At 45.1% G+C, this 25,128-nt stretch overlaps 1 protein-coding gene across 1 annotated transcript in view; it reads right to left on the bottom strand.

Annotated features, from left to right (window-relative positions):
- CDH4 (cadherin 4) overlaps positions 1 to 25,128 on the bottom strand; it is a 1,072,466-nt gene that overhangs the window by 39,639 nt on the left and 1,007,699 nt on the right. Inside the window, exons 9-10 of the mRNA XM_077460271.1 lie at positions 15,798 to 15,983; positions 11,467 to 11,720 (exon numbers count right to left, since the gene is read on the bottom strand). Of these exons, the coding sequence (XP_077316397.1) occupies positions 11,467 to 11,720; positions 15,798 to 15,983 (440 nt within the window). The remainder of the gene's footprint in view (positions 1 to 11,466; positions 11,721 to 15,797; positions 15,984 to 25,128) is intronic.

The following is a 25,128-nucleotide window of genomic DNA, read 5'->3' as shown; positions in this document are numbered from 1 at the left end:
ATACTTCCTCCTCCTGTTACTACTGTAAACCTAAAGGCTCCACATTTAAACAGCTTTGGCTGCCAAACGAGAGTTGTGTTTTCTTCTGCTCTGTGCCTCAGGACAGACATTGGTCAATGCAAAGTAGCTTTTCACCTGCTACAATTGAATTTGAGCCTGCCTGGACTCGGCCCAAGATTTTTTTTACACAGGGACGGAGCCAGCCGAGGCCGCTCAGCTCTCAAAACTTCAGACGTCTTCTGCACTCACAGCCTCCCAAACTCATTAAGAGAAGTCTTGGTTACTGATGGAACCAATTTTCTTCTAAGATTGACCTGAGTGTGTACATTTAAATCTTGAGTTTCAGCATCGATAAGCTCGGGGCACTTATTGTATAGTTCATCGTGCCTCCCAAGGAGGAAACGAGAACAACACAACAGGGGACAGCAGGCTCAGACTCTATTTCATCAAAGCTCTGTTTTACGCTTTGTACGGATTTCAAACTCTACTTCTCTTTATTTCCTTAAAGGACACATCCAGCCATGCTGAAAGCCATGCTTAAAGGACATGTCCAGCCTTACGTGAATAAACACAGGTATTGAAGTACTATTTTACCTTCCAAGCAATTTGTAAAAAAAGCGCACATGCTTATGATTCTCCCACGGCTGCTGTAGCTATGTAACATTGCTCGCTTGAAAAGCTCTTGAGGAAACTTGTCACAACTGACCTTTCCTTGTGTCCTTTACCCCCCAATACTTAAAGCGGAATGTCACTCTCTTAGTCAACACTGACTATTTGTAATCCTTATGTTGCTAGCATTAGTAAATTGATAAAAAAAGTATATTATATTTGCTAGTATAAGCCCTTGTACACACGGTTGGACATTCCGACGGAAAATGTCCGATCAGACCGTGTTGTTGGATAATCCGACCGTGTGTGGGCTCCATCGGACTGTTTCCATCGGAATATCCGACCGACAAAGTTTTAGAGCTGGGCTATAAAATTTTCCGACAACATGATCCGATCGGTTTGTAGAGAATTCCGATCGGACAAAGTGCCACGCATGCTCAGATAAAATTCCTAGACCAAAGCTATTGGCTACTAGCCTGAACATAGTCCCGTCGTAACGAAAAAAAGTCATCACGTTCAGATTTTCTGACAACTTTGTCCGACCGTGTGTATGCAACACCGGTTTTGGACAAAATCCGTCGGACAAAATCCGACGGATTTGGTTGTCGGAATGTCTGACCGTGTGTCCAAGGGCTTAAACTTTTTTTTTACACAGACCTACCTCCCAACTTTTTGAGATGGGAACGAGGAACACCTATCAGCAAAAGTATGCAGCCACAGGACACACCCCTTGCCACGCCCCCTTAAAGGAGATTTGTACAAAAAAACAAAACAAACAAGATTGGTTAAAAGCACAAGTGCTTTTTTTTTTTACCATTACTATTCCTTTATATTGGCTTTTGGAATTTACAAATGCATCAATTTCGAAATCGGATGAAGGTTTGGCACTGGAAAACACTTTTTTGATAGATAAAAGGTCCATTTTATATACAACTATATAGATCTGACCAAAATGAGGGACAGATGAAGGATACTGTTCCAAATCAGGGACAGTGCCTCATCCCCAGATTCCAGGAAGTAAATACAACATAAATCATCAGACCTGGATGGATGAGGGAGTTTGCTTTAAATGTTAAAGTGTAAGGAAACCCTCCTATCGTTTTCAGTCAAGGAAGCTGCTTGTGTGATCAGTTGTGACATCAGCCATTGGATGGTTTAACAGTTTGGTTGAGAGCACAACCAATGGGAGTGTTACATTTCCAGCACGTACCAGAAAGGAAACTGTTTTATGAATGGGTTTACTTCTGCTTAAAAAAATGAATTAAATCGTGTTTTTGTGTGTGTAGTTCCGCTTTAAAGTGTTTGTGAAACCGCAGGTTGTTGTGTAAAAAAAACAAAAAACAAAAAAAAAAAACTATCTGCAAGGCAATGGCATTATTTGCTAGTATGCATTGCATGCTAGCACATTATGAAATACTCACCTTGGAACAAAGCCCTCCAGAGCTGTACTGTCACTGCTAAGAAGGCTGACATCTTTCCCGTGTCTTTCTTCCGGGTTTGCACGCTCCGGCTATGTGATCGGCCGGAGCCACGATGCTGTCACTCCCCGCGTGCCCTCAGTTCAGGCACGAAGCTTTGAAGGTCTGGCAAGGTATGCTGAACCTTCAGAGCGCATGTGCCGGTGATGTAACTGGCTGCATCCAGGGTGAATATCTCCTAAACAGTGCACGTTTAGGAGATCTGCATTTCACCTACAGGTAAGCCTTATTATAGGCTTACTTGTAGGTAAAAATGACCAAGTGGAGTTTACTACCGCTTTAAGAACATTCTAAGTTACCGAACAATGTCTACAGCAAGTAAAGTCAAGGTAAGGTGAGAACAACGCCCCTCTTTGATCTAATAAAAAAAACAAAAAAACTTTGAACTGTCATGTGTAGGAGGTCCATATACAACAGGTACATCTAATGCCGCGTACACACGAGCGTATTGTCCGGCGTACTTAGTCCGCCAAAACGCATTTCGAGACAATTCGATCATGTGTGGGCTTCAGCTAACTTTTCCAGCGTACAATCCGGCGGACTTAGAAAGTAGTTTTGCACTCCAATCGGACTTGGGTTTCAGCGGACAATTTGTTCGTCAGTATGCTAGTCCGGCGGACTAAGAATGACGCATGCTCAGAAGCAAGTACGAAAAAGGAAGCTATTGGCTACTGGCTATTGAACTTCCTTTTTCTAGTCCCGTCGTACGTGCTGTACGTCATCGCACTAGCAAACGCCGGACTTTCTGTGTATCCGTGTGTGGCCAAGTCCGTTCGGTAGAAAGTCCGCCGGACTATCCGCCGGATTGTTTGCCGGACTAAGTACGCCAGACAATTCGCTTGTGTGTACGCGGCATTAGGTTGTAAGAGTGGGGTACCTAGGACTGTGGAGATTAGCGGCTGCTTATATACATTGAGGAGCTTGATCAGTACTCAGCCTTGATCAGAACACTGGGAACTATTGGCACAGGGGTTGATTTACTAAATCTGGTGCAGCTCCGCATGGTGGCCAGTCAGCTTCTAACTTAAGCTCGTTCAATTAAGCTTTGATAAAAAAAAAAAAACCTGGAAGCTGATTGATTTCTATGGAGAGCTGCACCAGATTTTGCACTCTCCAATTTTAGTAAATCAACCCCAGAATGATTCATAGTACAGTGGGATCTCTAGTTCGTAGTAAACAGAGACTAAATGGCAGTCCAGCTGACAAAGAAAGAGATCTGGAATACCTACTGGCAGAAGGTAGGAACAACGGTCTATTGATTTGTACTTTTTGTATGTTGTGGCAGATTGACATTTTGCAACAATTTACAGGGGGCATGTAATCTTGGGAAAGAGGTGGCACATTGCAGCACTTAAACCAGGGGTAGGCAACCCCCGACACGCAAAGCCTCTTTTGCCAACACTCGACTCCCTTCCCCATCAGCAGAGCAGCGCAGGGAAGTGTCAGTGAGACACTAATATATTTCAATCTAAGAATTCCCAACACCTGCACTGAGGGGGAAGCACTGTGCCCCCACACATTGTAAAAGATGGGAAACATTGTTTGGTTCTCTAGCTTTGCTGTAGTTGCGATCATCAGCTTTTATGATGGGGAAGAGATTGGGTGCAGTTCTGCTGGGTGGGTGGTCCCTGTTTCCAGGAAAAGGACGACATGCTAGCCCTGTCCACCATCTGGAGGAAGATGACTTGCTTAGCTGCCATTACCAATCTCAGAAAGAAGTGATTTTACTGATTGAGAAAACCACAATCGGGTGACGGTTTGTGGAATTACTGTTGAGCTTCTGGGAATTTTGTTAAAATTATTCCTGAACCTTTGCATCACTTACTACTGAACCCCGGCACTCTGTGTCCCTTTAAGCCACAGCCAGTATTCAGCGCAATGAAAATCATACCCAACCCCTTTTTCTCAGCTGCTGGGACCCAACTTATGATCTGCACACAGGCCCACTGCTTTCAGAAAATGCCCCTGACTTGAGCTCATCATTGCACATCTATTCCAGATGCTTGTATGTGACATCCCACACATCACATGCATCACATACATCCCACTTAAGCACGTGGGCTGGATGCGAGAGATGGATCAGCAGGATGAGCGTGCCAGGACAGATAGATGTGTCTCATCTCTGCTTCCTTGCACCACTCTGCATATCACACATATCATAGATGAGAAGATGGTACAGCAGTGGGGAAAATGAGCAGGAGGGGTTCAGAGGTGAGACAGATGTGCAGGGAGGTACAGAGGTGGAAGAGATGAGAAGGGGGTTCAATGGTGGGACACAGGAGCAGGGGGTACAGTTTTGGGACAGATGAGAAGGGGGTTCAGTGGTGGGACAGAAAAGCAGGAGGGGGGTAGAGCAGTGGGGCAGATGTGAAAGGAGGTGTATTGATGGGGCAGATGAGCAGGGGTTACAGTGCTGGGGCAGGAGAGCAGGGACGACAGTGGTGGGGCAGGAGAGCAGGGGGAAAAGAGGTGGGGTAGAAATGCAGGGGGGTACAGAAGTGAGACAGATGTGCAGGAGGTACATTGGTGGGGCAGATGAGAAAGCGGGCTACAGTTGTGGGGCAGAGGAGTTTTTTTGTTAGGTGATTCAGTAGTGAGACAGAAGAGCATGGTGATACGGCGGTGGAGCAGATGTGCAGGGAGGTACAGTGGTGGGGCAGATGAGAAAAGGGGGTACATTGATGGAGGCAGGTGAGCAGGGAGTTACAGTGGTGGGGCAGATGTGCAGGAGGTAGAGTGGTGGGAGGGATGAGAAGGGGGTCCAGTGGTAGGACAGAAAAGCAGGGGGTACAGTGATAGGGCAGATGAGCAGGGGGTTATAGTGGTGGGACAGATGAGCGGGGGGGTTCAGTGTTGGGGCAGAGGAGAAAGGAGGTACATTGGTGGGACAGATGAGCAGGGGGTTACAGCGGTAGGGCAGAGGAGCAGGGGGGTACAGAGGTTGGGCAGAGGAGCAGGGGGGTACAGAGGAGAAAGGAGGTACATCAGTGGAACACATGAGCAGCAGGTTACAGTGGTGGGGCAGAATAGCAGGGGGGGGGGGGGTACAGTGGTGGGACAGATGTGCAGGAGATACAGTGGTGGGGCAGATGAGAAGATAAGTTCAGTGTTAGGACAGAAGATGGTTCAGCGGTGAGACAGAAGAGCAAGGGGGTACTGCGGTAGAGCAGATGTGCAGGGAGGTACAGTGGTAGGGCAGATGAGAAAGGAGGAACATTGGTAGGGCAGATGTGCAGGGGAGTACAGAGGTAGGGCAGATGTGCAGGGGGTTACAGTGGTGGGGCAGATAAGAAAGGGGGTACATTGGTGGGGAAGATGTACAGGGGGGTTACAGTGGTGGGGCAGATGAGCAGGGGGGGTTACAGTGGTGGGGCAGATGAGCAGGGGGGTTACAGTGGTGGGGCAGATAAGAAAGGGGGTACATTGGTGGGGAATATGTACAGGGGGGTTACAGTGGTGGGGCAGATGAGCAGGGGGGGTTACAGTGGTGGGGCAGATGAGCAGGGGGGTTACAGTGGTGGGGCAGGTGGGCCGAGTAGTACAGTGGTGGGGCAGCTGTGCAAGGGGGACAGTGATCTGAGGTGTGAAGGTGCATGAATTGGGGCTGATCTGATGCGTGAGAGTGCAGGATGGTAATTTCTCACTGCTAGTAGTTTACAGCATTTACTTAATAAAAAATCCTTTTTGTGATTGAGAATGTGAAGTTGACATTTTTCTCTTATAAAATCAGCACGCTCAATTTCTTTAAAAACATTTTTCGGCACACTGTGCTCAAAAGGTTGCCTACCCCTGACTTAAATGGTGGCACATTTATAAAATGTCACATATTTCAAATGCACAGCTCTTTTACGGAACGCATTGCCCCGCTTGATGTAACCAGTTGAACACTAATGTGAAGCTGCTGCAAGCAAGGCCAACAGAATATTGGCATGCCAAAAAAGGACATTAACTCCAGAGATAAAGCGATAATTCTCCCGCTCTACAAGACTCTGGTCCAGCCGCACCTGAAGTTTGCTGTCCAATTCTGGGCACCAGTCCTCAGGAAGGATGTACTGGCTGTTTTAGAGAAGCAGTGCCAGGACCCTGGACATGTAGAAAGTGTCCTTTGACACTTTGAATGTTTATGCTGTAGTGAAATGGTGGAAAAGAAAATAAATTTTTGTATATCTGACTTTTAAAGAGGAAGTAAACCCTGATGAGTTTACTTCCTCTTTGATTCCCTGCAAAGGTAAAGCATAATGGACTACTATGCATCGCATAGTAGTTCATTATGTGTCACTTACCTGACACAGGAGCCAGCGATGTCACCGCTGTCCCCTGTAGTTTCGGCGCATCCATCTTCTCGGTGGGTCTTGCCGCTCCGCCGCTGTCATTCGGCGAAGCCACGATGACGTCACTCCCGTGCATGCGCACAGGAGCCGCCATGCACGGCATATCGCCATTGACGGTGGCGCGCTCAGTGCGCCTGCGCGCCGCTGTCTCCGGCGCATGCGCCGGAGACAGTGGTGCCTGTCTTTCGGTAAATATCTCCTAAGCCGTGTAGGTTTAGGAGATATTTCTTGGACCTACAGGTAAGCCTTAATCTAGGCTTACCTGTAGGTCAAAGTGTGTTGTAAGGGTTTACAACCATTTTAAGAGCTACCTTCACTTTAAAAGTGTGACAGGTACACTTAACTGCTGCAAGGAAAAGATTTCAAATGTCTAAATTTTTTCGAACAAACCTAAATAGCCTCCTAGCTATCCGTCTTCCCTACAGCAAACAATAAGATATAAAAAAAAGGGAAGGCGAGGGGGGGCAAGGGTCTGCAACCTTAAAAATAACAGCCAAGGGGAGAGAAAAACACCTTGTGACAGTTTTAGAGCTAGAACCTGGAACAAATGCGAAGAAACTGGCTCGTTAACTGAGAACGTCTTTGTAAAGGCATCATTATATGGACAGAATGGACAGTAAGCGGAGCCTCTATGAGTCAATATAATCATCTTCTCTGTCAACCGACCAGGCCCCCAAGTGAAGGACCTGAGCCACATAATGATTGTAAAAATGTCACGAGTGAAGTGTGGGTAATTGGGCTCGCGCCAGCTGGACACTATCCTTTTTATTCCTCATAATGAAAAAAATTAAAAAGCAAAAAAGTACGGCAAAATCCTAAGACGGAAATCAATATACCGTCCCAATCTTCCTGTAGGTGACCCCTTTCGTCACCTTTCTCTCCTTGGAGACCATATTACACCAGCACAACTGGGGGATACTTAGGCTGACCACATCTCTCCCTGACACAATTTAACAATGTTCCCAAATCAGTAACATTGGTCTCACAAGCTGCTCGGCGATATCGCTCTGACAGAAAGGTCATCACTTTGAAGGCCCAGAGGATGTCATTAGAGCAATGTGGCGCTGGGACATTGTCCGCTAATAGATTTAATAACGTGTGCAGAGCGGTTGGCCTGTGACCTTTCTAGAATTGCTCAGGTTAAGTTGTAGCATTAAAGACTTTGTGGACGGTGTGTGGATCTGAGAGATGGCCATGCTGATATCAGATTGATGTGTTCCTCTGAATTAGCCTATCGCAACTGAGTATTGTAAGCAATTCAATTGACTTGAGCATCACTTGTGAGAATTCCGATGTTCAGGGTTTGGTAATATTACACAAGAAGAGTTGGAAAACAAAGACTGCACTGTGTCCTAGAAATTTGTATGAACGCGGGCCAAACTCCCATTGGCCACAATTATCTGGGACAGATTTTTCCATGTATGGTGGGTGTAAATTACTACTATAAAACACTAAACATGAAAAATTTGCGAGTATGGGAGTAAGGGTGCGAAAGGACAAATCTGACCGATTGCCAAGGACAGCACAGATTCTTCCAACAAAGGAGTTTCTTAAAAAGAGCAGGAGCCATCCTAATAAAAGGGCATTTCCCCTAGGCACCCTAGTGGCCTTTTTGGTGATGTTGCCTGATATCTAATGTTCTATAATTGCTGATATCTCAATTCCTTCAGGAAAACTGATAATTATTTTACTGAAAGAAGCCAAGGAGGATCAATATCCCTTGGCAATCCTAGCTAGAGAACACACAGAAATAGTGAGAACCTCTGTTCTTAGTATGTGAATAAAGAACTGTCTACATTGGTTCATAGCAAATAAAATTCTTGATTTTATTCCCCAGTTTGTTATGTGTCAGTGGTAAAAGGTTCCAGGTAGTGACAAAACTTGCTTGCCCTCTCCTTTCTCACACACATTCCTATTGGCCAATGAAGCAGAATATCATAGTGATAAAAAAAAAATGAAAATGTCGGTAGTCGGACAAGTTACAACACTTTCTGGAAGTGTCAGAGTTTTGCCCTTTACGTCATTACGTGGCCCCGCTCTCTGTGGAATTTTGTAACTGTCCACTGATAAAAAAAGTGCACTGCTGCAGTGCTGCTCAACAGAGAGAAATGGCCAAAAGCATTATACATACTAGGAGGAGAAACAGCTGAGGGAGTCAATGGTGGAGAAGGATCTGGGTGGTCTGGTAGATCATTGTCTTTATAATGGCATGCAATGTCAAGCTCCAGTTTCCAAAGTGAGCAAAATCCTTTCTTGTACTAAGAGAGAGATCCCCAGATTGTTATGTGTAAGTGGTAAAAGGTTCCAGGTAGTGACAAAACTTGCTTGCCCTCTTCTTTCTCACACACATTCCTATTGGCCAATGAAGCAGAATATCATTGTGATAAAAAAAATGAAAATGTCGGTAGGCGGACAAGTTACAACACTTTCTGGAAGTGTCAGAGTTTTGCCCTTTGCGTCATTACAGGGCCCCACTCTCCGCAGAATTTAGTATCTGTCCACTGATAGAAAAAGTGCACTGCTGCAGTGCTGCTCAACAGAGAGAAATGGCCAAATGCATTATACATACTAGGAAGAGAAACAGCTGAGGGAGTCAATAGTGGAGAAGGATCTGGGTGTTCTGGTAGATCATTGACTTTATAATGGCATGCAATGTCAAGCTCCAGTTTCCAAAGTGAGCAAAATCCTTTCTTGTACTAAGAGAGAAATGGATAGCAGAGCGAGAGATATCATTTTGCCCCTGTACAAATCATTAGTAAGACCTCATCTGGAATATGCAGTTCAGTGTTGGGCACCAGTCTCAAAAAAGGATATTGGACAAGAGCAGAGAAGGACAACCAAACTGATAAGAGGATTGGGAGGAGCTCAGCTATGAAGAAAGATTAGAGGAACTGAATTTATTCACTCTTGAAAAGAGGAGATTAAGGTGTGAGATTATCAACATGTACAAATATATAAGGGGTCCATATAGTGAATATGGTGTTGAGTTAATCACTTCAGGGTAATCCCAGAGGGGGGCACTTCTACATCTGGAGGAAAAGAGATTTAATCTTCAAATATAGAAAGGTTTCTTCACAGTAAAAGCTGTGAAAATGTGGAATAGACTCCCTCAAGAGCTGGTTCTGCTAGCTCAGTAGATTGTTTTAAAACAGGTCTGGGTTCTTTCCTAAATGTGCATAATATAACTGGATACTAATATTTATAGGTAAAGTTGATCCAGGGAATATCTGATTGCCTCTTGGGGGGGGGGGGGGGGACAGGAAGGAATGTCTTTCCCCTGCAGGAGCAAATTGGAACATGCTTTATTGGAGGTTTTTGCTTTCCTTTGGATCAACTGTGGGTATAAGATTGTGTATATAGGATTGTATCTTTTTCCTCCCTTCTGTTGGTTGAAATAGATGGACTTGTGTCTTTTTTCAACCAATGTAACAATCAGAATGATTCTGGCTACTTTTGGGGAAGGTCTTCAGTCTGTAGAAAGCCCCACCCATTTCTATGCTATTTCCTGCCAGAATGACGAGTAGTGAGACATTGGCCCATCTTTGAAAGGCTTGAACACTGCAAAGACTTGCAGTAATCCTAATGGTGCGTTCCTTGCAAAAGCTTTGTTTTTCTTTTTTTTCCACTGAAAATGTTTGACTATTGTGCGCAAAGAGTTTTTTTTTTTTTTTATACGATAATGATCACTTCTCATTGGAAATGCCTATTGCCAGGTATCTGCAAGCGATGCTCAAGCTGGTCATGTTACTTGCGTTCATTGAAATGTGTAGGGCAGGCCTTTAATTGGGTGAAATATAATACCTGCTGAAAACGTGAATCCTAGACTAGGCGCCAAATGTTTTTTCGAACTCTCAGAAATGAAAGATCTTTCCTACCTAAGAAAGATTAGGTCCATTGTATTGATCAAGATATCATTATCCCAAGTCTATTTGTAGATAACACCTTCTTTAACACTAAACTATCACGTAGTGCGGAAAAGGAAAGAAGTATTGTATCTTCTCCCCTTTTTTCAAATAATATACATTTTTTTTTATCAGTTTCACACATGTGGGTTGAAGCCCAATCTCTTTTTTTGCACATTAACATTGTAAGTCTAGAAATGCTGAACTAAAGTCAAGCGGTAAAGTCTCAGTCTAAAATACATATTTTAAATATCCTTCCTGCCAAAATGTTTGTTGTTCTATTCAATCAATCTGGATAAACTGAACTAAACGGTTTTTTTTTATTGGTCTTAAGTGGACCTCTCACTTCATATGAGTCAACACGGCACACATTGCCGAGCTCCATTCTAGATCATGTGGCTCAGTCATTAATGCAGAGTGTCTACTGTTCTTAATCAGTTATGAGACAAGAGTATTTAACTACGCCGCCCTTATGTTCATAGACAATTACAAATGTTAACATAACAGCAGGAGTTTTATTACAGTCACACTATATACAGCTATTATATCTGAAATCAAAATAAAAAGAGCACAGTTCTTTAAATACATGGATGGCTGGTACCATTTTAAGGCGTTATGTATCGGCATCATGTTAAGGCGTTATGTATCGGCACCATGTTAAGGCGTTATGTATTGGCACCGTGTTAAGGCGTTATGTATTGGCACCGTGTTAAGGCGTTATGTATCGGCACCATGTTAAGGCGTTATGTATTGGCATCGTGTTAAGGCGTTATGTATTGGCACCATGTTAAGGCGTTATGTATCGGCGCCGTGTTAAGGCGTTATGTATCGGCACCGTGTTAAGGCGTTATGTATCGGCACCGTGTTAAGGCGTTATGTATCGGCACCGTGTTAAGGCGTTATGTATCGGCACCGTGTTAAGGCGTTATGTATTGGCACCGTGTTAAGGCGTTATGTATCGGCACCGTGTTAAGGCGTTATGTATTGGCACCGTGTTAAGGCGTTATGTATCGGCACCGTGTTAAGGCGTTATGTATCGGCACCGTGTTAAGGCGTTATGTATTGGCACCGTGTTAAGGCGTTATGTATTGGCACCGTGTTAAGGCGTTATGTATTGGCACCGTGTTAAGGCGTTATGTATCATACCGTAGAGCTTGCTGCAAGGAGCGGTCAGGATCCACTGCAGAAAAGGTGGTCAGCAGTTTCCCAGCCGGCTCGCCCTCCAGTTGTCTGATTGGGTCATTTCGGTTGGGAAAGTAAGGGGCTTCGTTTACGTCCACTATGGAGATGGTCACCGCAGATGTAGATTGTAGAGACATTTGGATCCCACTGGCCAGAGGTGCTTGATTTGTCACCATAATGTTTAGTAAAAAGCCCTTGTTCGTCTCAAAGTCCACTGGCTGAAAAAAAAAAAAAAGATATGGAAACGTATAATATAATATATTATAAAAATAATAAATGGTAAAAACCACTGAGACTTATGGTGATGTCTAGGTCATTCCTAAATGCACAAAATGGAACTGGCTACTAACATTTATGGGTGATAACACCTGGAATCCAGGAGGATCAAGAATTTTTTTTACCCCCCTATATTCTAGAAACAGTGATTATTATGTGCAACCAATAATATATATATCCTTATAATCCTCCGTCCTCCCGTACGTACTCGTTGGCTAGCATTTCCGGGTTCCCTCCCACCCATTCCCCATTTTTTCCATTTCATACTCAGGGTATGCCCTCTTTTAAGCTTACTGTCACGGGTGACCATGGCACACCTCAGGTCACCATAGTTGGGGTTAGGTCTCCTCCAGTATCCTGACTCGGACTACAAATATATATATATATATATATATATATATATATATATATATATATATATATATATATATATATATATATATATATATATATATATATATATATATATATATATACACACACACACACACACACACACACACACACACACAGTAAAACCTTGGTTTAAGACTAACTTGGTTTGAGAGCGTTTTGCAAGACAAGCTAATTTTTTTAATCAATTTTGACTTGATATACAAGCGATGTCTTGATATACAAGTAGCGTCATGTCACAACTGAGTATAAAAGAGAAGAGAGGAGCCTGGAAGTGTAGCAATATGGTTACAGTTAATGAAGTTACAACATTTAGCAACATATTGCTACATTAACGCCGCGTACACACGATCGGACATTCCGCCAACAAAATCCATGGTATTTTTTCCGACGGATGTTGGCTCAAACTTTTCTTGCATACACACGGTCACACAATGTTGTCGTAAATTCCGAACATCAAGAACGCAGTGATGTACGACGAGCCGAGAAAGCCAGTGCGGCTCTTCTGCTTGGTTCCGAGCGTGCGTAGAACTTTGTGCTTCAGAACTGTGTACACGCGATCAGAATTTCCGACAACGGTGTTTGTTGTCGGGAAATTTGAGATCCAGATCTCAAATTTTGCGTGTCCGAAACTCCGATGGAAAATGTCCAATGGAGCCTACACGCGGTCAGAATTTACGACAAAAAGCCTCCATTGAACATTTTCCATCGGAAAATCCGACCGTGTGTATGTGGCATTAGAGGCGCCTCTCTTCTCTTTTACACTCTGTAGCTCCTGCTGGATTTATATTCCAATTCCCTTGTGGAGGCTTCCATTTGTGAATGGGCATTTTATGGTTACACAACCTACCACATTGCTATAATCTTTTTATATAGACTATAAACTGAATGACCTATCAATAAATGGTTGTGGAATCATTTGAGTTTCCATTATTTCTTATGGGGAAATTTGCTTTGATATACAAGTGTTTTGGATAACAAGCATGCTTCTGGAACGAATTACGCACAAGCATGCTTCTGGAACGAATTACGCACACACATATACACACACACACATACTTAAACACTATATACTTAAACACTATATTACCAAAAGTATTGGGACACCTGCCTTTACATGACCTTTAAGCCCTTGTACACACAGTCGGACATTCCGACAACCAAATCCGTCGGATTTTGTCCGAAATTGTGGGCGGCACAGTGGTGTAGTGGTTAGCACTCTCACCTAGCAGTAAGAAGGGTCACTGGTTCAAATCCCAACCACGACTCTACCTGCCTGGAGTTTGCATGTTCTTCCTGTGCCTGCGTGGGTTTCCACCGGGTACTCCGGTTTCCTCCCACAAACCAAAGACATGCAGGTAGGTTAATTGGCTTCTGTCCAAAATTGGCCCTAGTATGAATGGGGACCATGGATTGTGGGCTCCTTGAGGGTAGGGACCAATGTGAGTGTGTAATGTACAGGGATAGGGACAATTGTAGACACTCAGGTTGAACTGGATGGACTGGTGTCTTTATTCAACCTTACTAACTATGAAACTATGAAACTGTTGCATACACACGGTTGGACAAAGTTGTCGGAAACAGAACGTGATGACGTTAATTCATTACGACGGGACTACGTTCACGCTAGTAGCCAATAGCTTTGGTGTAGGAATTTGATCTGAGCATGCGTGGCACTTTGTCCGATCGGAATTCTCTACACATGATCGGAGTATGTCCGATCGGAGCATTTTTTCTGAAAATTTTACCAACAAGTTGGAAAACTTGGTCCGATGGAGACCACACACAGTCGGAAAATATCCGACAAAACGGTCCGTTCGGACACTTTCCGTCGGAATCTCCGACCGTGTGTACAAGGGCTAATAGCTTCCTAGTCTTAGTCCGTAGGGTTCAATATTGAGTTGACCCACCCTTTGCAGCTATAACAGCAGAAGAAAATCCCACCAGCCACTACTGGTTGTCATTATCATGAAACACACCCTGAGAGGTACTCAGACACTGGACTGAATGTATAGCTGCAAAGAATCTGAAGAAAATCAGCAGCACTCAAAACAAAACATGAAAAAATGCAAAAACTATTTTCTAAAAACCAAAGAAATGACTATTGTTTATGATACACAATGCTTTTGCAAATGAAACATCGTTGCGTTATGGTTAGACAAGCTGAATCCTAATGTTGCTGATTTGGTAATATAGGTAAACGTATCTATGGAAGGATATGTGGCCTATGTGTAATGGCTTGCATTGCTGCACCGTACTGCCTAACCTTTCACTCTAATACAAACTCCTCCAGACACAGCAATCCTATCTTCTTACTCATGAATGGAACTTCAAGCCAAAAGATTTTTCTTTGTTTTGGACAGAGTGAAAAAGACTTCTGACCTCTGTTGGGTTTTTAGTGCTGCGTATGCACCTACGTTGGAGTTACTCATGAATTCCTGTCTGAGAGACAATGCTTCCTAATGTGTAGACAGGCACATTGTATATGAACTGTATAAAGAACCTGCTAGAAGGGACCATTATCTCTTTCATTTGTGGACTGTTGAGCTTTAAGTGGTCACCACCCTCACTAATGTAATACACACTCACCAGCCACTTTATGAGGTACACCTGTTCAATTGCTTGGTAACACAAATTGCTAATGAGCCAATCACAATGCATTTAGGCATCTAGATGTGGTGAAGATGACTTGCTGGTTCAGGCTGGTGGTGGTGTAATGGTGTGGGGAATATTTTCTTGGCACACTTTGGGCCCCTTATGCCGCGTACACACGATCGGAAATTCGGCCAGCAAAAGACAGATGAGAGCTTTTGGTCGGAAAATGCGATGGTGTGTATGCTCCATCGGACTTTTGCTGGCCGAATTTCGGCCAGCAAAAGATTGCGAGCATGTTCTCAATTTTTCAGTCGGAAAAAGTTCCTATCCGAAATGCGATGTGTGTATGCAATTCCAACGCGCAAAAACTCACGCATGCTCAGATTCAACTACGAGAGGGAAGCTATTGGCTACTTGCTATTGAACTTCCTTTTTCTAGTCCCATCGTACGTGTTGTGCGTCACCACGTTCTTGACGGTTGGAATTTGGTGTGACCGTGTGTATGCAAGACAGCTTGAGCAAAATCCCATCGGAATTCTGTCGGGAAAACTATCAGAGCTTTTTCCAACCAAAATTCCGATCGTGTGTACGCGGCATTAGTACCAATTGAGCACCATTTAAACACCATGGAGTATTGTTGCTGACCATGTCCATCCCTTTATGACTACAGTGTACCCATCTTCTGATGGCTCCTTCCAGCAGGATAATGCACCATGTCACAAAGCTCCAATCATCTCACCACTGGTTTCTTATACATGACAATGAGGTCACTGTACTCCAATGGCCTCCACAGTCACCAGATCTCATCTAATAGTGCACCTTTGGGATGTGGTGGAAAATCTGCAGCACCTTCATGATGCTATCATGTCACTATGGACCAAAGTCTCAGGAATGTTTCCAACACCTTGTTGAATCTATGCCACCAAGAATTAAGGCAGTTCTGAAAGAAAAAGGGGGTCCAACCCCGTACTAGCAAGGTGTACCTAATAAGGTGGCTGGTGATTATAATGTCATCATGTCTGGCAACCTACCTTCACCACAGTGACGATGCCCTCGTTGGTGACAGGGTCCGTTTTGACAGCAAAGTGGCCAACAGGATCACCGCTGATGATTTTGTATATGGCGTTCCAGTTGGGCGTATATGGCTGATCCCGGTCTACCACAGTCAGGTTGGCTACAGCGGCTTCGATACGATTTTCTGGAACCTCACCGGTGAACTGTGCAGACATAGAGAACATGAATACAATTAGCATTGCTGAGTAGGACAGAAGAGTCAATGAAAAATCCTAAATCTCTACATATTGCAAATACCTCTAATAGGCCTGGATTATGTTGGACAGGTTCTTAACCACTTAAGGAACGGAAGGATTTTCCTCCCTTAATGACCAGGCCATTTTTTTCAATACAGCACTCCATCGCTTTAACTGACAATTGTGCGGTTGTGCGACGTTGTACCCAAACAAAATTGATGTCCTTTTTTTACCACAAATAGAGCTTTCTTTTGGTGGTATTTGATCACCTCTGCGGTTTTAATTTTTTGCACTATAATCAAAAAAGGCCGACAATTTTGAAAAAATATATATTTTTTACTTTTTGTTAAAATAAATATCCCCCCCCCCCCCAAAAAAAAAGAAAAAAGAATTTCTTCATCAATTTAGGCCAATATGTATTCTTCTACATATTTTTGGTAAAAAAACAAAAAACGCAAAAGCTTACATTGATTAGTTAGCACAAAAGTTATAGCATCTACATAATAAGGGATATATTTATGGCATTTTTATTTTTTTTACTAGTAATGGCGGTGATCTGTGATTTTTAACGGGACTGTGACATTGCGGCGGACAGATCGGACACTTTTGATTATTTTTTTTGGGCCACTGACATTTATACTGCGATCAGAGCTATAAAAATGCACGGATTACTGTGTAAATGTCACTGGCAGGGAAGGGGTTAACACTAGGGGGCTATCGAGGGGTTAAATGTGTTCCCTAATGAGTGTTTATAACTGTATGGGGATGGGACTGACTGGAGGAGGAGACATGGCTACTTCTTCAGAAGATTACCTTTACAGCTAAGCCTCAGGAAAACCTAAATAAACAGATGACTACATACATGGAGGCTAGGATTTGTAGTTCTGTTTAGAACACCTCCTCACTTTTCCAGGGCCATCTTAATCGCATCATGGGCCCCTGGGCAAAGTAATGCACTGGTGACCAGGGGCCCCAAGTTATGCACCTACTCTATAGAATTAGTTGATAGAATTAAACATATATTTATTAGTACTTTCAATAAAAATCGATTTTAAATAATATAAAAAGCATTCAATAAATCAAAGACTAATTGACACAAAGAGCACAGTACAGGGGTGGAGGCAGAAAGGTGGAGGCAGAAGGGCACAGTAGAGGGGCGGGGGCAGAAGGGCACAGTACAGGGGCAGAGGCAGAAGGGCATAGTACAGGGGCAGAGGCAGAAGGGCACAGTACAGGGGCAGAGGCAGAAGGGCACAGTACAGGGGTGGAGGCAGCAGGGCACATCACAGGGGCTGAGACAGAACAGCACAGTACAGGGGCGGAGACAGATCGGAACAGTACAGGGGTGGAGGCAGAATGGCACAGTACAGGGGTGGAGGCAGAAGGGCACAGTACAGGGGCGGAGACAGAATGGCACAGTACAGGGTTGGAGGCAGTACGGCACAGTACACAGGTGTAGGCAGAAGGGCACAGTACACGGGTGGAGGCAGCAGGGCACAGTACAGGGGGTCAGGAGGGCACAATACTGGGATCAGGAATGCACAGCACAGGTTCCAGGATGCTTCTTAGGAAATGGCCATCCTAGGACAGTTTAGTAAAAAGTGGTCTGGCAAATCCGGGACAGTCGGTATGTATGATGTAATGCAAGACTATCGTGGGGCCCCCTATGCATCCGGGGGCCCTGGGCAGTGCCCATGCTTTAAGACAGTCCTGCACTTTCCTCCACTCCATCCATATTCATAATCTCTTCCTTTTGTATGACCTCCAATAATGATAATCCCCCATTAAAATGTTTTTTGTACTGGCATCATCATTTAGAATGCTGGCAAGCTCACACACATACAGTTGCATGTCAGTTAATAGGTTGCAACCCCATAAACACAAACATTGGGTGCATCCATTGGAGACGGGTACTCTTATTTCATTAATTCAGCCCCTTTAGCAGGTGGGTCACATTACAGGATCCGTTGCCTGTACTTTTGTCCATTCAGTGTGCAAAGCGAGACAAAGGGGAACGCTCAGAGGAACAATAATAAAGTAAATGCATTTACAAAGCAGATGGGGAAGTAAAAGCTTTTATACACAGGCTAGCAGTTAACATTCCCTTGGCCTTTGCAACAACTCCGCAAAGAACAATATATAGAGTAAATAGGCCATAGGCATCATTGTACTAAAAGTCCTTTCATTTAGTTCTACTTTGCAGGAAAATACATATTATCCCAGCTCACTTTGTTTAACATCAAACGTTTTTTTTTTCTTAAACCTATAAAATGATATCATTCTAGAATTGTCAGGATTTGAGGAGTGCCATCAGGTCAAAAGATGAGACTATGCATGCGTATGATGTGTGTGAGCTCTACAGCATGGGTCTTCAAACTACGGCCCTCCAGTTGTTCAGGAACTACAATTCCCATCATGCCCAATCATGTTTGTGAATGTCAGAGTTTTAAAATGCCTCATGGGATGTGTAGTTTCGCAACAGCTGGAGGGCCGTAGTTTGAGGATCCCTGCTCTACAGTCTGATGGGAATCCTAAATGAATTTCCACACTGAGGATTATACCAATGATAGGGAGATCAGGCATAGAAGTGGTAGAGATAAGAAAGGAGCAGGTTGCATGAAATGTACCCCAGAATCACCATGACACAAATATGGCGAACGCCAACGAGACAAGTTTCTAGTAGACATGGCTCCCAATACTTCGGCTCTACTACCGAGAAGAATCCATGTCATCAGTGCCCACTCTTGCTCTTGGTCTCTTGCATCACTACACCCTTTTGCTCATGGCACCACCTCCCACCTATCCCATTTTGTCTACTTGGATCCAGCTAGGTAGTGTGTAGGATGTAGCAAGATCACAGCCTTCCTAGCTAACCCAAAGGCCCAAATGCAGGGAATAGCAGGGCCATGGGACACATTCTGGTATCAAGTTAAAAAAATATAGCATTAATGTCATCAAAAAAAAAGATGTTAGAATATAATTCTGAATAGCCAAAACAGCAGAAATTGAACAACTAATCTGCATAACCAAGGACACACCAACAAAATTTTCTGCCAAATGGGCCTGTTGGACTCACTTTCAGACTAGGACAGAATACCACAACCTTATCACCCTTAACGCTCCGCAAGCATACACTTCAGGAAACATCCCATTCTAAAAAGCCCTGACACCAACCCCCTACCCAGATCCACCATAATGCACAATTAAAGCACAGAATCTATAAGCTCGTGCCCCCCAATCCAAACCTCAATATACCCACTCCCGCGGAGGGAGAGAGAGATGGTACCCACTCCACCCCCTCCGCCCCCTTTACCCACCCCCTCTCCAAACACCCCTCCTTACTCTTAATACCTTTCCCTACCATTCCATCTACCCCAAACTTTCCTTCAAACGACCCCTGAACCCTCCTCTCATCATGGACAACCAGAAGCATGATACCCTACTCAGACACATTTCTATGACAACAATTTCACCCTACTATCGACACTTCAGGCTTGTAAGAAGACAAGACTGTCGATACCTCACCCTCCTTACTATCTACACTATACAATTACCCACTTTTTTCACTTACTTGCTAGCGAGACACCAAATAAACAACAAACCACCTATCAACCGTTACACTCTCATCCGACTAGAATGGAAATAACTCCCAAACCTTCCTTTATGGAATCTCTTGTCCTACCTAAAATACACCCCCCTTACGACATCCGCTACAAATAGAGATATCACAGTGATCACTCTCTAATCGAGCCAACTGAAAACCCCTTCCCCTTATAACCCCAAACCTATATTGTACTCAATTTTCCGGTTTCCGCTGCTGTTGTTTATGGGAGTTGTAATCCGCGGCGGCGGCTGCGTGCTCAAGCTCCCTGCTCTCGGGGGGTGGAGTCAGTGAGAGCAACGCAGTCAATGTGAGCCTACGTGCTACAACTCCCCTTGCCGCAGTCGGATATTGCCTGGCCTGCCTGGACACCACGTGACGTGGCTGGCTGGCCTGGGCACACCTGGTGGCTTCAGTACAGAATACTGTGGAGTGGAGACCCTAGGAGCAACATAACTGACCGACCCCCCACGACTGAAGGAAGGAGTAGTGCAAGGAAGGAGAAGGTAGAAGAGAGGACCTGTCCTGCTGAGCTCTGAGTCTGCCGAGCAAGGTGAGAGACCCTGACACCCCCACAGGATCCATCTCCCCACCATACACCTCATCTACATTGCCCCTTATGGCCTGCGATTCCTTCTGGGAGCTGTCCATGGCCTGTGATTCCTGCTGGGAGCTGCTCATGGCCTACAGGCCAGCAGGACCTCCGACACACATGCCGTGGTCGGCTCCCAGCAGGATCCACAGGTCAGTGGCCAGCAGGACCCACAGGTCCGCAGCCAGCTCCCAGCAGGCCCACAGGTCGGTAGCCAGCTCCCAGCAGTCCCACAGGTCGGCAGCCAGCTCTCAGCACACAGGTCAGTGGCCAGCAGGACCCAATTAAATATATATAATTGGCGTTTTATGGTTGGGCCCCTTACTTTTGTCCTTGTCCCTCAATGTGCCCCCCCCAAATATGAAAGCTAGAGATGCCACTGTCCATAGATAAGTGAATGATCAGCGCTCATTTGAACAGAGACTTTCCAGCACGTTCCGCCCATTGAAATTGTTGCTTATCGCCTGCACAATACTTTACAAAAAGAGCTTGACTTTAGAAACTTAAAAACTAACCGGGTGATTGCAGGCTGCAGTCTGGCTGTGACGGCACACACAAATCTCTAATCTGCTCCCTGTTCTTCTCCTACTGCAAAATCCCTGATACCATCACCTTGTTAGGAAGACAAATTGGGAATTTATCCAGAATTGGATCTGCCGCGCTCCCCTGTGACTGATGTAGCCGGTGTCGGACTGACCTTTAACATCTGTTGTGCTTCACAATACCTGATCGTATCACCAACGAGCCGCCAGCGATAAGAGGAGAGCAGAACTTGTTACGCTCTGCCTGGGTTGTGCGATTACTCTCTCTGCTCTGCACTCCACTTACAACATTTCATGCACTGCAGTGAGAGTGGATTAGCAGCACGAGCCCCGGAGACCTCATCGTCCTAAATTTCATCTGTTAGTAAAGTGCAAAAGGAAAATGGTAAGCTCTCTGGGATAAACAGTTCTTAAAGTGTTCTTTCACTTTTGCAGTTAAATTTGGGAAACTTACATTATACAGTATCTCACAAAAGTGAGTACACCCCTCACATTTTTGTAAATATTTTATTATATCTTTTATTGTGACAACACTGAAGAAATGACACTTTGCTACAATGTAAAGTAGTGAGTGTACAGCTTGTATAACAGTGTAAATTTGCCGTCCCCTCAAAATAACTCAACACACAGCCATTAATGTCTAAACCACTGGCAACAAAAGTGAGTACACCTCTAAGTGAAAATGTCCAAATTGGGCCAAATTAGCCATTTTCCCTCCCCAGTGTCATGTCACTCGTTAGTGTTACAAGGTCTCAGGTGTGATTGGGGAGCAGGTGTGTTAAATTTGGTGTTATGGCTCTCACTCTCATACTGGTCACTGGCAGCTCAACATGGCACCTCATGGCAAAGAACTCTCTGAGGATCTGAAAGAAAAAAGAATTGCTGCTCTACATAAAGATGGCCTTGGCTATAAGAAGATTGTCAAGACCCTAAAACTGAGCTGTAGGATGGCGGCCAAGACCATACAGCGGTTTAACAGGACAGGTTCCACTCAGAACAGGTCTCACCCTGATCGACCAAAGAAGATGAGTACACATGCTCAGCGTCATATCCAGAGGTTGTCTTTGGGAAATAGGCGTATGAGTTCTGCCAGCATTGCTGCAGAGGTTGAAGGGGTGGGGTGGGGGGGTCAGCCTGTCAGTGCTCAGACCATACGCCGCACACTGCATCAAATTGGTCTGCATGGCTGTCGTCCTAGAAGGAAACAGTTTTCTGAAGACAAGCAGACTAAGGACATGGATTACTGGAACCATGTCCTGTGACCAAGACCAAGATAAACTTATTTGGTTCAGATGGTATCAAGAATGTGTGGCGGCAACCAGGTGAGGAGTACAAAGACAAGTGTGTCTTGCCTACAGTCAAGCATGGTGGAGGGAGTGTCATGGCCTGGGGCTGCAGGCACTGGGGAGCTACAGTTCATTGAGGGAATATCAACATGTACTGTTGTGTGAACGGAGCTTTACATAAACTATGTAGGATAAGGATCTACCTAAACTACTGTATTACATTCAGTCTGAATCCAATCAGGTAGGCCATTGCACTGCATAGGTGTGGGGAGATCTAAGAGAAATTGTTGAGTCCTGACTATGTTAAAAAACTGGTTTAAGGTTCACCAACAGCAGACCTTTCCCCCTGTTTCTGTGAAAATCACAGCGGCACACAGCTCTGTATGCTGATATGAAATCACCTTTTCTTGATCATACATCACGGGACACAGGAGCTTCATTACATAGTGGGTTATATAGGCAGCTCTGGTGATTGGACACTGGTTAACCCCCAATTAAGGAGAATTCCTCCCCTATATAACCCCTCCCATATGGGAGGCACCTCAGTTTTTTCGCCAGTGTCTAAGGTGGTTGGTCACATAAAACATGTGCTATGAAGAGAGCTCTGTGCAGATCCCTGCGGGGGTCTAAGGGCTATGATAACCGGATCCATATCTCGGGCCGATATTTTGACTCCCAAGATGGTATGGTACCTGGGCCTCGTCATCCGAAGAAACAAGGTTTTGCCTGTAAGTCCTCTCCTATTGGAAGACTGGGCTCTGGGAAAACCAGACTTGGTGTACTATTTACATAGTGGCACGAAAGTTTCTGGCAGAGTCTTTTACAAGGTCCAGGTAAGAGGTTCCTCTGAGAAGGAACCCAAAAAATCCTGAAGTTTGGCACAACTCTGCCCGCCGTGATGGGTGAAGGCTGGAATCTGTCTGTTTTCAGCAATTCCTGCGGCAAGGACAGGTAAGAGAAGTTAATCCTATATAAATCATATATTATGGATTTCTTCATTTGAGTAGTTGTATGTCTTACCTGGTTTCCACCACTAGAGGACGCTCAGTGAAGCCTGGTTTTTCCAGATGACTCACGTCTCCACTGCAGTCTCTGCCACAATAGAGGTAAAAAGAGGGGTCCCACGTAGTCTAGGGGTCCCATGTGGCTCCGTAGGTGATCCCCTTCCCCCTTGGACGACCGGCAGTCCTTGTTCACGCGCTGAGCGCGCTCCCATGCTAATGGAAGGGGGGGGTGTGATTGCGAGCCGTGCGACGGCCTTCCCAACCTCCCTCTACAGGAAAGGCTCAAGGCCATGCCCAGGGGCAGAAAAAGACTTGGGGTCGAAAGCCTGCCAAGCAGAGCCCAAAAGCTTCCTTGTGAAGGGGCGCCCCCGTTCGGCCGAGTGGGGGGAAGGCTCCTGCAGTTTGCAGAAGCCTGGCGGGAAGAGATCCGGGACGTGGGTAACCTCCTCGGTATCTCTGGGCTACAAGCTAGAGTTTCAGGAGATTCCACCTTCTCGCTTCCTAAGGTCAAGGATCTCCAAGGATCCAGTAAAGCAAAGACCGCTATTTCTGGCCTTAGATCACTTACTATCCCAGGGGGTGATAGTGGAAGTGGACCCAAAAGAACAGGGTTCAGGCTTTTACTCGAATCTCTTCACCGTTCCAAAACCAAATGGAGGTGTCAGACCTATCCTGGATCTGAAGGATCTGAACCTGTTTTTGCGCATCCGGTCTTTTCGAATGCAGTCAATACGCTCTGTGGTCTCCTCCCTGCAAGGGGGAGAGTTTATGGCATCGATAGATATCAAGGATGCATATCTTCATGTGCCAATTTTTTCCGCACACCAAAAGTATCTAAGGTTCGCGGTAGATCGGCGCCATTTTCAATTTGTGGCCTTCACAAAGATTCTAGACCCTCTCTTGGCAAATCTAAGAGCTCAGGGTATAACGGTCATGGCTTATCTAGGCGATTTACTTCTCATAGAGAAAACAGTAGCGCTCTTGAACCACAGTGTTACCAGAACGCTAGAACACCTGAAACGCCTAGGTTGGATTATAAAGCTAGAAAAGCCGTCCCTACAGCCTGCTACCAGGTTGGAGTATCTGGGCATGGTCATCGACACCGCTCAGGGCGGGGTGTTTCTACCAAGGCCAAAAGCCATGGCTATAGGGGGTCTGGTGTGCCTAATTCTGGGCAGAAGATCTTCCCCCATTCGGTTGTGCATGAGACTGTTAGGGAAAATGGTTGCCTCCTTCAAGGCCGTTCCATTCGCCCAGTTTCACTAAAGGCCTCTGCAAAGATGCATCCTTGCGGCTTGGAACAGGAAGCCCCAGGCCTTGGATCTTCCTATGTGTCGATCCTCAGGAACACGCAAGAGTCTCGTTTGGTGGTTACAGACCAGAATCTGCTGAAAGGCAAAAAACTTTTCTTCCTCTTCCATGGAAGATTATAACTACAGATGCCAGCCTGACAGGCTCGGGAGCAGTGTTGGAGGAGACGTGCTCGCAGGGGAAATGGTCTGCGATCGAGAAGCTATTGCCCATAAATATTTTGGAGATCCGGGCAGTTTATATGACTCTCATAAACTGGTCTTACAGACTACGTGTTCGAGTTCAGTCCGACAATGCCACAGCAGTGGCCTATATCAATCACCAGGGTGGCACCAGGAGTCTGGTTGCACAAAGAGAGGTGAATCGCATACTTGCTTGGGCAGAAAGGCATGTTCCATGCCTTTCTGCAGTCTTCATTCCAGGAGTGGAAAATTGGCAGGTGGACTTTCTGAGCCGCCAGCAGTTGTGCCCAGGAGAATGGGCTCTACACCCCAACGTATTTCGGAACATATGTCGCAGGTGGGGCACTCCAGATGTAGATCTGTTTACGTCCAGATTCAACAGAAAACTGGACAAATTTGTGTCAAGGACAAGAGATGCACTTGCTCAGGGGTCAGATGCTCTGACAGTTCCCTGGGATCAGTACAATCTAATTTATGCCTTCCCACCTTTCCCGCTTCTGTCACGGTTCCTGGGAAGAGTCAAGAGGGAAACAAAGTCGGTTCTTTTGGTAGCCCCGGCTTGGCCCAGGCGACCTTGGTACGCAGATATCATGA

The sequence above is a fragment of the Lithobates pipiens genome, unplaced genomic scaffold, assembly GCF_037356315.1.
Source record: "Lithobates pipiens isolate NorthernLeopardFrog02 unplaced genomic scaffold, aLitPip1_a1.2 Scaffold_28, whole genome shotgun sequence".
Taxonomy (NCBI): Eukaryota; Metazoa; Chordata; class Amphibia; order Anura; family Ranidae; genus Lithobates; species Lithobates pipiens.
This window is presented reverse-complemented; position numbering and strand designations above follow the sequence as displayed.